The sequence below is a fragment of the Phasianus colchicus genome, chromosome 4 (genome assembly GCF_987193195.1).
Source record: "Phasianus colchicus chromosome 4, bPhaCol1.hap1.1, whole genome shotgun sequence".
In the NCBI taxonomy this organism is placed as follows: domain Eukaryota; kingdom Metazoa; phylum Chordata; class Aves; order Galliformes; family Phasianidae; genus Phasianus; species Phasianus colchicus.
The window spans coordinates 9,311,441-9,323,470 of NC_143439.1; the positions used below are offsets into that span (position 1 = coordinate 9,311,441).

The 12,030-nt window shown below is 53.1% G+C and overlaps 1 protein-coding gene across 1 annotated transcript; it reads right to left on the reverse strand.

Annotated features, from left to right (window-relative positions):
- Positions 1 to 530: 530 nt before the first annotated feature.
- On the reverse strand, positions 531 to 2,245 carry POU4F2 (POU class 4 homeobox 2). Its single transcript, XM_031588910.1, has 2 exons — positions 1,940 to 2,245; positions 531 to 1,557 (listed from the first exon to the last, which is right to left on the reverse strand). The coding sequence occupies exons 1-2, from the start codon at positions 2,243 to 2,245 to the stop codon at positions 610 to 612; spliced, it is 1,254 nt and encodes a 417-aa protein (XP_031444770.1). The 3' UTR covers positions 531 to 609.
- Positions 2,246 to 12,030: the final 9,785 nt, after the last annotated feature.

Below are 12,030 nucleotides of genomic sequence, written 5' to 3' on the forward strand. Positions count from 1 at the left end.
GCGGAATCTCGGGTGGGAATTTACAGAGGGAAGGGCGGGGGAGGAAAGCTCACGTTCATCGATGCTACCAACACAAAATGTTTGATTCTCACTAAGCAAATTTTTTTTCTTTTTTTTTCTTTCTTTTTGTTTCTTTTTTTTTTTTTTTTTTTACGGTTCTCAAGACTTAGATGGAGGAGGTGTAATTAATTGGAATGAACACGGAATGAAGTTGCCAGCGAGAGAAATCAATAATTTACAGGGGTTGTCGGGCGGCAATCTACCGGCGGCTCCGAGGAGCGGCGGAGCGGCTCTTCCCTCAGCGTCACAACTTCGGGGCGGGCGGGGGCAGGAACCACAGTAAAAATATATATATATATATTTATAATTCGCAGTGTAAATGCAGAAAAGCCTGCCTTTGTGTTTTTTTTTTTTTTTTCTTTTTATCATTATTATTCTTATCTAAATGAAAATACTTTAGAGACGTCTCTCGCGGCTCCCGCCGGCAGTCCCCGTCCCGAGGCCCCGGGCGCGGCGGGGCGAACCCGCGGTACCTCCGGCTGCGGCCCGGCGGCCGCCTCCCCCTCTCCTCCTCTCCTCGTCCCGCGGAGCCGCAGCGCCGGGCCGCGCTCAGATGCCCGCGGAGTACTTCATGCGCTTCTGCTTCTGGCGCTGGTTGCAGAACCAGACGCGCACCACGTTCTTCTTGAGGTCGAGCTTCTCGGCGATGGCGGCGATCTTCTCGGAGGAGGGTCGCGGCTGCAGCGCGAAATAGGCCTCGAGCGAACGCTTCTCGGGGGCGGCGATGGAGGTCCGCTTGCGCTTCTTCTCGGCGCCGCTGAAGAGCTCGGGCTTGGCCAGCTTCTCGCGGTGCGACTTCTCGGCCTCCTCCAGCCAGGCCTGCAGGATGGGCTTGAGGGCGATCATGTTGTTGTGCGACAGCGTCAGCGACTCGAAGCGGCAGATGGTGCTCTGGCTGAGCGAGCCCACGCCCGGGATCTTCAGGTTGGCCAGCGCCGAGCCCACGTCGGCCTGGGTCACCCCCAGCTTGATGCGGCGCTGCTTGAAGCGCTCGGCGAACGCCTCCAGGTCGCGCGGGTCGGCGTCCACGTCGCTCACGCAGCCCATGTGGGCCGGCAGCCCGTGCGCGTGGGCCATGCCCAGCGCCGCGGGGTGCATGGGGGCCATCCCCGCCATGTGCGGAGCGTGGCCCGGCGCCGAGGAAACGACGGCGCCGTCGGGGGCCGCCATCGCGCCCAGCGCCAGCCCCGGCGTCAGGTGCTCCAAGAGTTCCCCCTCCAGCGCCTGGTGCGGCTGCGGGTGGTGGTGGTGGTGGTGGTGATGGTGGTGGTGGTGGGCGCCCGCCAGCGCGGACGGGTGCGAGATGGGCACCGACGAGGAGGAGGCGGCCGACGTGCAGGGGATGGCGTTCATGGTGTGGTACGTGGCGTCCGGCTTGAAGGGGCTGTGGTGCGGCGGGTGCGGGTGGTGGCTCTTGCCGGGAGAGACGATGTCCACGGCTGCCAGGGCTTCGGCGCGGGCCAGCAGGCTCTCGTCCAGACCGCCGAATATATTGCTCTGCAATTGCAAATAGAAGGCGCACATAACGCTCAGCGGGGAATTCGCCTCCCCGCGCGCTCCGCCGCGCCGCTACGACCTTCCCCGCATGTTAAGAGAGAAATCCCGGCGAAAAAAAAAAAAAAAAAAAAAAAAAAGGACAGAGAGAGAGAGGGAAAGAGAAAAGGGGGGAGAGGGGAGAGGAACGCGAGGAGCTTGCACACGGCCGCGCGGCAGCGCCCGGCCACGCCGCACCCGGGTCATCAAAATTCATACGGGCGGCGGGAGCCGCGCACGCACCGCTCGGGCCGGGCGATTCGCTGCGCGGCCATGAAAAAATCATCAGCGGGCGCGGGGCCGCCGGGGGTTCCCTTAAAGCGGGCGGCGGGCGGCGGGCACCTACCGGAGGGGCGGGCAGACAGCCCCGCCGCATCGCCTCCGCGCCGCCGCCGCCGGAGCCGGAGCCCGAGCCCGAGCCTCCGCCGCCGGGGCCGGAGCCGGAGCCGGAGCCGCGTCCGGCGGTGCCGCCGGTGCCGGTGCCGCCGGGGGAGCTGGCGGCGGGGGCGGCGGCCGAGGGGCAGGGCGAGGCGCTGTGCAGGGCCGAGTACTTGGTTTCGTGGAGGCCGCCGCCGCCGCCGCTGCCGCCGCCGCCGCCGCCGCCGCCGCCGTGGGGGAGGCCGAAGGGCTGCTTGCTGCTCAGGGACATCATCGTGCCGCCCGCGGGAGGAGGGCGGCGGCGCGGGGCCGGGGGGCCCGGACCCCCCGGAAAAGCCGCGGGAGTCCCCCCGCCTTCCCGGCCCCCCCTCCCCCGGCGGAAGGAAAAATGCGAAAAGCCCCGCTCGGCCCCCGGCCTCCCGCCCGAGCCCCGCCGGGCAGCACGCGGCCGGGATTGGCGGCTCCGGGAAGCCGGCGGCGCGCGGGAGTCGCGCCGGGGTTGCGCGGGGGTTGCGCGGGTGCCTCCCGCCCTCCGCCCGCGCGCTCGCCGCCGTCCGCCGCCGTCTCCTCTCCGGCGCCGGCCCTCGCCGCTCGCCGAGTGCCCTCCCCGCCGCCGCGCCGCTGGGTTTTACTCTCTCCCCTCCGTCCCTCCCCTCCCGCCTGTCACTACGGCCCGGCTCCGCCAAGGGCCCTACGCGCCCGCCCGCTCGCCCCGGCCCCCTCCTCCGCCGCTCCCCGCCCGCCCCCCGCAGCCCCCGCGCCCACCCCCGCGCCGCGCCCCGCCGCCTCCCTCCGAGGGGAGGGAGGGAAAAAAAAACGAAAAAGGAGAGGGAAAAGAAAAAAAGGAGAAACGAAAAAAAAGAAAATGAAAAAAAGAAAAAGGAAAAGCGCTCCCCCCTCGCCCCAAATCAGACCTAAAATAAATAAATAAATAAATAAAGGAAAAAAAAGAAAGGAAAAGGAAAAAATAAAAGGAAACGGAAGGAAAAGTGCCGTCCGGGCTCCAAACGAGCCCGCGGGCCCAGAGCCGCCCGCCGGGGCTCTTCTCACGAGGGCTCAGGGGGAGGCGCGGGGCGGCGGCCGGATCTGACCCGGGGCCGGATGGGGTCCCACAGGGCTCCGCGTCCGAAGGGGAAAGGGAAAGGGGGAGGAAAAGGAGCTAGGAGGTCCGCGAGGCGGCCGGGTCTGCTTCCAGGAATTTTACTTTGCCGAAGGAAGGTTAACATAAGTGCTTAGGTGTTTAATTTCTCACCTAAACAGCAGAGTTGGTAATTTTAAGGGAAATAGAAAAAAATTGCATTGTATCAGCTCTCACTGTCGCCGGCTCGGAGAAATGAAATAAATCAAAGTTAAAAGCTTGAGTATCATTTAATTATGGTGCGAATAGCGCTTGGAAAGAAGTAGAACAACATCTCTAAACAAATTACGGCCGGGCCAGGAAGGAATTATTAGATTGAAATTTCATTTAGGCTCGGGAGACACCGCGCTTCAATATGTAATCTGTTATGCCTCATCTGATTTGTATGCTTAATTCAGCTTGACGAATTTATTAGTTTTCATAATAGTAAAAAAATCGAGCGGCACTATGGGCTAATGCATTGTGTGTACTATAAATTGTGTGTCACCGTTGAAAGGCTGAAGTCTATAGAAATCTTTTATTAATGACAACACAGGAAAGAGGATTTTCTTGGGAGCCTTCGAGGAGCTCACGCCGCAGCCCCGCGTCTCAGCAGGCCATTAACACGCCGCCATGCTAATTAGGCGACTTCGTGAGTGATATCATTTCAAACTTTAAATTATGTTCTAATTAACGAGGGTTGTCCAATTTGCTTAATCTTCAGAAGCCTTTCTGCTCGGCTCATCAGCCCAAACCGCCGAGCCGTTCCGACGCCCGACAAAACTCCACCGAGAACCGCTCGGGCTCCGCGGGGCTCCGGGCGCTGCCACCCACGGCCCGCGCAGAGCCGCGCAGAGCCGCGCAGGAGCCCCGGCCGCAGCTCGGCCCTCGCCGTGCCCAGAGCCCTGCGGCGAGACCCCCCGCTTTCCGGGAAGAAGCAAAGAAAGGGGCAGAAGTACCTCGCTCCGCCGGGCGGTCCGGGGGAAGGCGGCCTCGAGGAAAGGGCTCTGCGCGCCTCGCGCTCCGGCTCAACATTGACGAGGAGTTCCATCGCAATAAAATCTCCCCACGACGTATCTTTAACCCCTCCCGCATTGAGTTTAATTACTTGCAATAGTTGTTCTAATGTATGCCGTCACATGGGAGCGCGGAGGATGCATATCGTTAATATGAATTAATCTGGATCGTAATCGCACCTGACAGCTCTCCGCAAACCGCCGCGCACCGCCGCCGCCCCACGCGGTCGGGACGGAGCCGGACGGGCTCGGGGCGCACGGAGCGGCTCTCTCCGCATCCCCCCTGCCCCCCCCCGCCTGCGGCGGCACCGCAGCGCGGAGAGCCCGCACGGCCCCCGTGGGGACACCGCCCCGCTCCCTCCCCCCCCCCCCCGCCCCCCGTCCCGGTCACAGCGCGCGGTCTCCGCCCGCCGCTCAGCGCGGGTCTCTCTTTGCCCGCGGCACCGCGGTCGCATTTTTGGAACGATTGGTTTTGTGGCTTTCAATTGTGATTTTTCTCTTATTTTTTCTTTCAGAGAGAGACGCACAGCGGTGCCCGCTGCCCCCCGCCCCGCGGCGGGACGGAGCCAGGGGGCGGGGGCAGGAGCCGGCCGGCAGCCCCCGGAGCCGCGGGCCCTAAAGGAAGGGAGATCTCCCCCAGCTCACGCCCCCAGCCTGACCCGCGCGGACACCTGAGGAGAAATCCCTGTCGCCTCTCATGTATCCGCGTTCTGATTTACGATTAAAATTTAAAGCCGCGCATTCATATTTTACCGAACCTAATGCGCCCCATGAATTTTTCATTCGTTCGGATGCGGGCTACGCTCGCAACGCACCCCATCTCGGTGCGGGGCAGCGCCCGGCCCGGCCGCCTCCGCGGGGCTGCGCTGTGCGGACAGCCCCGGCCCCGCCGCCGCCCCTCCCGGCCCGCCGTCCACACACCCGGCGGGGGTCCCCGCAGCCTCCCCCGCCCCTCTCCGGGTCCGATCACGAAATCAAACTTCCAGCCCGGAACGATCAATGGAGACTTTTTGCCATCCGCGGCGCCCCGTGCTTCCTGGCACTGAAATAAACGCAAGAAATCGAAACTTAATTACTTGAAAGAAATCCTGAAATCCCTCTGCATAATTTATCCCGGCAGTTTTAGCGGCGTTTGTGTTGAACGAGCGCGTTTAGCTCCGCACGGGCAGGGGGCGGCGGGACGGGAGGGGGGCTCCGGGTTGGCTCGCCCCTCGCCCTTAGGGGCAGCCCTGGGGCCGCCGAGGTCCTTGTCACGCCCAGGGGGTGGCACCCGGCAGCCGCGAGGGAATCCGCCGCTTTGCCTTATCGCCCCCCGAGGAACGGCCGCCCGACGGGGCTCTCTCCGAGGTGCTGAGGACAGGAGGCTGCCGGCTCGGGAGTCGACTTGGTCACAGACACCTCATCGAGTGCTTGAAGTAATGTTATGAAAGAATGAAAAATACATTTGGGAGCTGCCTGGAAACTGAAGTACATTTTGATTTAACTTACATTAACAGAAACCTAATGTAAAAGTGAAGGGATCTAACAAAACCATTAATTATTTAAAAATAATTACAGATAGTCTATCCTTACTATTCATAACCACTCAACACTTTAGACAAAGGAAGCTGGGTATTCTCCGCGTGAGCGGGATGTGAGCAGACTGCTGAGCAGAGCCCGGCCGAGATTGCCCAGCAGGAAAGCAGGAATGCCCTCCCGGCCCCCGGGCTCTTCCAACACTCCTGGAGGGCACCTTCGAGGCCTTTTCCACTCCTGACCCAACCCGGCAGCACTGCTGCTCTCCCGCCCCGGCCACCCCATGCTGTTCGGTGGCAGCCGGTGCCAGCGTCACCCATCACTGTTTGGCTTCCTGCATTGCTGCACAAAAGTCCTGCCTACACATCCACTCTGATTCAGCCTTCCGCTGCATGCTTCGTAGCTCGAGGTCCCCGGCATGCTGCAAGGCCATCACTTCATCTGCCTTTCAGTTTGAGGTTTTTGAGACACACCGGCTTACCAAGCGCTCTGTGAAATCCGAGCCACCAAACCTGGGGCAAACTCATCTCCTTCTCCTTTTGGACAAAGGCAAAACCATAGAGAAGAGAATCCGCAGACATAAAGTAGCTTCCAGAGGGAAAGAAAGCATTAGGCTATGAAAACAGATAAGAAACTCAAATTCAGATCTCTCAGGGAACCTACTTACCCCACAGATAGCCATTTCAGCCTCCTCCCAAGTCGCTCCTTGTATTGAAAACATTAAAATCTCACAGATCATTAAAAAGAAATTCCATAATTCAAGGCAGATAGATGTCAGGACTCTATTCTTGCAGATCTACACAAAACCATGGTACGTTAGAATACCCATTGTTAATTATTTTCATTATTTTCACTTGATGTAGATGAGTTATCACAACTCATATTCCAAACACATCCATTTAGAGAGGCACAAAGTTCCTTCCTGTCTCTGCGTGTGCAGTGTCAGTGGAGCAAAGTAAAAGGGAGTGCTCAGAGCACACCTGATGCAGCCAGAGATGCTTCTTGCACTGCAGCTGTCCATCAGGACTTGTAATAGTTCAAAAAAAACCTTCCTGTCTTTTTCTTTTTTTTTTTTTTTCCTGGGTGGCCATTAAACATTGACGAGTCCTCAGCTGACAGGGTCATCTCTTCCAGTTGTTAAATGTCCTCCATCTTCCTCAGCCCTGTTTTCAAAGTAAGTTTGAATTCCTCTTCTCTCCTTTCCACTGTGCTGGGCGTTGGCTCAGCTGCTCAGACTTCCCTGGTTCATTTTGGTAGCAGTTGTTGTTTTGGTTTGGGTTTTCTACCGTGATTTTTTGTTGTTGTTTTTTTTGGGGGGTGAAACTTGTTCTCTCAAATCTTGCTTGGCTATGCTTGTTCCCCTAGCCCTTTTCTGTGGCTGAGATGTTCCGTGTAACACCACCGTAGTTCTCACCAACGCCTCCCATTGGAATCACCAGGTAGGACATTACTACGCCTCTCCCACAGCGCTGAGACAGCGCCGTGATTCCAGCACCCAGGCTCTTGCTGAGAGCAACCAGGCAGCCCCGTGGGAGCTTTACCTCTAACACCAGGCACAATGAAATTGTTCCATGTAAATATACGTGGAGGCACTTGCCCAGAAAAGTCCCTATATGCACATACACCTTCAAACGTTTCACTGAAGTGGGAAAAACTAAACTAGCGCTGAACTGCTTCGCTTCCTGTTTTGACCAGAAACAGCACAAAGACTGTGTAGTTTTTAAGATTACATCATTCACCTGTGCACGTCTGTGCACGTTTATAAATATGTAAATAGCAAATGCAGCATGGAATTACAGATTGCTAATCTCAACAGCACTTGCCCGAACAAAATGTCTGTTTTTCTGATGCAGTCCAGCACATTTTCCAGAACTGTGCATATTTGTTACTGCACATCATTAGCAATGCTCTCCAAAATATGCCAGCACTTTTGGCACAATGACTCGAGCTGCCAGGGTGCTTGCCTGCTTCTGCAAACGTGCTCACTGGGCCCATACAGTCCAGTCTTAAAGAAGACAAAATGTTTTTATTATTTTTATTCTATTATTTTGTTTTGTTTTTATGAGTATCTGTCACTTTAATTATAATGTTTATATTATTATTTTTTTTTTTTCACAAGCATTAAACCTCATCTGCTGTGAGTGCCCACAGCTGTGTGATGGCTTAATTAGGGCCCAGTGAGGCACTGCTGCCTGCCCTGTAGAAGCTATGCATGCTGGCAGCTTGCTGCCCCTGAGCTGCCTCTATCTACCGTTTTGTGGGGCCTAGGGAGAATGCTGCTGTGCCCGATGAGGTGAGGGTTTAGAGGCAGGCAGGAGCTGCTCCTTCACAGAGGTGTATGCTTGGTGATACCTGGTTTCAGTTTTATTCTGTATCTTTGTGGCTCTTTTTGTGTTGTTCTGTGTTCCCGGTGTTGTATGGTGTGATGTCTTGTGTTATATCAAGGTTCTGTGATAAACTGGGTGGTTTCTTTTTCTGGTGTGAAAGTAGGAATTTTGCTTGCACCTTGCTTGGTGCGTGTGTCATGCAAGTGCAAGCAGAGAAGGGGAAGCGTCACTGTCTGAGTAAAATACCCCCACAGTTCTGGAGAGGATAAAAATGAGAAATTCAGTCTGTCTTCTCTCACTTATTTGTTTTTACACTGTGTTTCTGAAATGTGTCCAAGCATAAATATTCTCTGAAAGAGAAGAATTTTTGGCCTGAATTATCTATGTCTACTTCAGAGTGCCAAAACTGAGCTGTTTGGAATGTGCTTGAAGCCTACTTACAGTTTATGTGCAAATGAGTTTGTTTTCCTGCCCCTACTTTGTCATCATCTGTGAAGAACAGTATCAGGTGAAGGATGGTGGCATCACATTGCAGGATGCTAGCAGAAAGTATGTGCTTCTGAGGAGAACCTGTAGATTTGGCTAAATGACAGCAAAAAAAACAACGTGTGTGCAGTGATTAGGATAGCAGGAAGCAAAACCTACTGAATTGATTGACAGCTGATAGTTATTTCCAGAAGCAAGTATTGCAAGAAAATAGTACTGACAGGATGAGACAAAACAAATGGTAAACGTTTCAGTTCTGGCTCAGAAGTTTTTTGTGTTTTTTTTTTTTATCCCTGTTCTTAACTAACTCATTCTAGGAGTTTTCTTTTTTTCTGCATCAGAACTGAATTGCATTGCAATTTCAGCCTGATTTGTTTCAAAATCCCACTCCAGAAAACTCTGGACAGAAATGCCGTGGTTAGAGGCAGACAAGCAAGGTATACTCAGGGTTTAGAGAGGAGCCATTAAAAGACAGTTTTATGGCTGCAACATCTTCCTGGCTCCAAGCTTTTGAGAGTTTGGGGTGCTGCCATAGTGATAGCGGGGCACCTCTTCTGCTGTTGCCTGGTGACCTGTGAGATTTTAGTCACGAGTAGCTGAATTCGGCAACAGCTCCTGAGCAGAGCTCGCTGGAGGTTTGCCATAGCAGGTTTGGCTGTGGGCAGGCCTGGCACAGCTGGTTCTCATAAGGAACCAAGTAATGCCAAGGGATGCCTGGGCATCACTGAACTCCCACGGCTGTGCTGTAGTGTCGCCTCTGCAGGGAGATGGCTCCAGCGTGGCCAGGGGCTGCGAAGCACAGTGATACTTGCTTCTGCTGGGGCTCCGCAGAGCCTGCTGTGACACCAGTAAGTAAAAGTTAATTGCAAAATTATTTCTGCGTAGTAATAAGGGAAAAAACACTTGGGGCCAGTTCTCTTTAAAGAAAAGGGGGGAAAGCCTGTTCTACACTCATTTGATTAACCCATGCTGTTAATCACCGCCGAGTTTATGAACCTCTATTATAAACTTGTTACTCTAAGGGTTTCAGTTCAGTGATTGAAAAACAGCTGTAGGGCCTGGGTAGGTAGGAGTAGCAAGAAGTGCAAGTAGAAGTGCCGAGCCTTTGAAGAGGTGTATAAATAATTAGCAACATATTTCATGTGGACTCGCTTGTCAAGATACACTGTCAGACCTGGGATTTTAGCAGAACGCGATGAAAATGCTGAAAGAGCTCTCTACTCATTCTAACATATCACCTGAAACAATTTGTTATATGAGAAGCTATTGTAGGTCACAGACAACAGTGCAGCAGTGCTCTCATGCCTGGTGTGTTTTTCTCCACAAGCATGTGCATCTGAAAGGTTCCTTACGCTCTCATATCTTTTGGATCTTAGATCCATATTTCATGGTTGCAAAACATACAACACAGGTGAAAACATGAACTGCATGTTAATCAAGCACAGCGATGAGTAAGTAGCGGTCTGTGCAGCTTTGTAAGATAGAGGGAGATCTAGGCAGGGAAAATTAAAAAAATAAAATAAAAACAAAGCTAGGAATTTTGGAAGACTCCAATGAGAAGCTTCAAGGGCATATCCCTGTCATCGGCTCCAAAGAAAGTGTTGGAGTTTGGTCACGTTAACAGACACCTACAAAAATCTTCCTAACTTTTGTTTCCAGACATACTTTTTGTTATTAAAAATGCCTTGGGTGCTGAGAATGGAACTGTTTAAATCATCGCTTGGTTCAGCATCATTTTAGTTGTTTTGTTCCCTGTTAATGCAGGATAGCTGTTTGCTGCTTAGGACGATCCTTACCATCTTCCTTTTTTAAGGGTGAGTCCTGATCTCTGAGCAAAAGTCTGATTTGCATCTGTTTTGAGCGTCTTTGCTCATTCCCTTGGTGCGGAGGAGCCCAAGGGGTGTCAGCGTCAGTTTTGTCCAACAATGCATTTCTTCCTTGACAGAAGGAATCGTCAGCTGTTCGTTTGGTGGGGGTGTGTAACCGTGGGACATTCAGTCATTCAAACACAGAGGTTCTTCTGCAGAGATGTGTAGGGCTCTGCTACTTCCAGCAACGTTAATGGAATTTCCTCAAGGTCAGGACTTTGTGACTTTTTTTCACCTATTAACTTGAACAGAGCCAACACTTCGCTCCTCACTTTTCCTACTGGGGCTTTCTGCTCAGATGTGGGGCTTGTAAGAACAGATCAAACTCAATGAGGGATCTTCACTTTGCCTACAGTGTTTGGGCCGAGCAATGATGATCTTGACGACCTCACTGTAAGACCACGCGCCTGTGAACTTCTAAGTTACTGCCACGAGGCGTTTTCCGCCCCCTCCGCTTGCACTAAGAATTGTACGGACCTACAAAATAGGCATTAGTTATTTCTGAATAGCTCCCTTGCTCACACGGACTGTGTAAGAGGCTATTACTTAGCTGGCTTTAAGTTGTATTTGTCCCCAAGCTGCCTGGTTCGCAGCTCGACAACGACATCTCCACTTCTACTGCCGATGGTGTCTGATTTTTTTTATTTCCATGACAAAAAGGACAGGTACGCCTGGCAATCGCACCGCTCAGCTGTTACTTTTTAAGATGCAAAGCAGGGAAACGAGTGAGCCTCCTAAGCGCCTTGCTTGTGGGAGGTCATCATTAGTCTGTCGAGGTATTTCTTTGTTGCTGCCTTCCGTAAGTGTATTTGATATGGCAACTTCAAGTTGCGCTGTTCAGTGCCGACAAGATGCGGTGTTTATGAAAACAGGCTTCTTGAAGTGAGCTGTGGGAGAGAGGAGGAGAGGCTGTTTGCTGTGTTTTAAGCCAAATGGCTTCTTTGGCAGGAGGCCTCTGTAACAAGTGAGAACCATGAGAATTAGCTCTCTCAGCACTTTGACAAGCAAAGATTTTTGTCTGTAATGAGGAGAACGAGGCTTGTTTGACACAAACTACAAAACAGCGAAAAGATGAAGAAGGAGGGCAGAAATACGCCACTGAAGGTGAGGAAAAACAAGTTCACTGCTCTGCTCTGAATTCCAACATCTTGCTCACCTGCTCATTATAACGTCTAATTACCGCTGGCCTTGTTCCAGAAGAGGGAGAAAAGGTAACTGTGCTAAATCCTGGGGCGCAACTGACCGTGGCAGCATCCTACCTGATTCTGTATAATCCTAATCATCCCCATCTTATTCCTCTGTATCCAGCCCTTCTTTATGCAGAAATGCAAATTCCCTTTGGACTCTAGAGATTTCCAAACTGATTAGAATTCGTATGTTCCTTCGTTAAGAGTAAAAATAGGATATCCCAAGATAGCCCCCAAATTATAAACCGATACGAGAAAATCAGAACAGTTTGTGTGTTATTAGACGAATAGCTGCCTTCAGCAAGCTGCGCCAATGGTGGGGTTACTGTCTCATCTTAGTTGTTTATCTGAATTTTTAGCAGTTTAGTGACAAATTAACTCATGTCAAATTCTATTTACTCAAAGTAGGGTTTTCATCCATATATCATTTAAAAGCAGACCTTCGGTTTGCCTTCCAAGCCTGGCGTGTCACCGGGCAGCAGAGAAGTAGAATGTGTGGCCATCCTGCCCTGCAGCCCTTCTGAGGACCAGAGCCCGAGCTCA

Bases quoted from the DNA above. Each gene is read 5' to 3' on its own strand.
- POU4F2 (XM_031588910.1), bottom strand. From the start codon at position 2,245: ATGATGTCCCTGAGCAGCAAGCAGCCCTTCGGCCTCCCCCACGGCGGC. The intron at 1,558-1,939 runs GTAGGTGCCCGC...TTGCAATTGCAG, and splicing joins GCTGTCTGCCCGCCCCTCCG to AGCAATATATTCGGCGGTCT.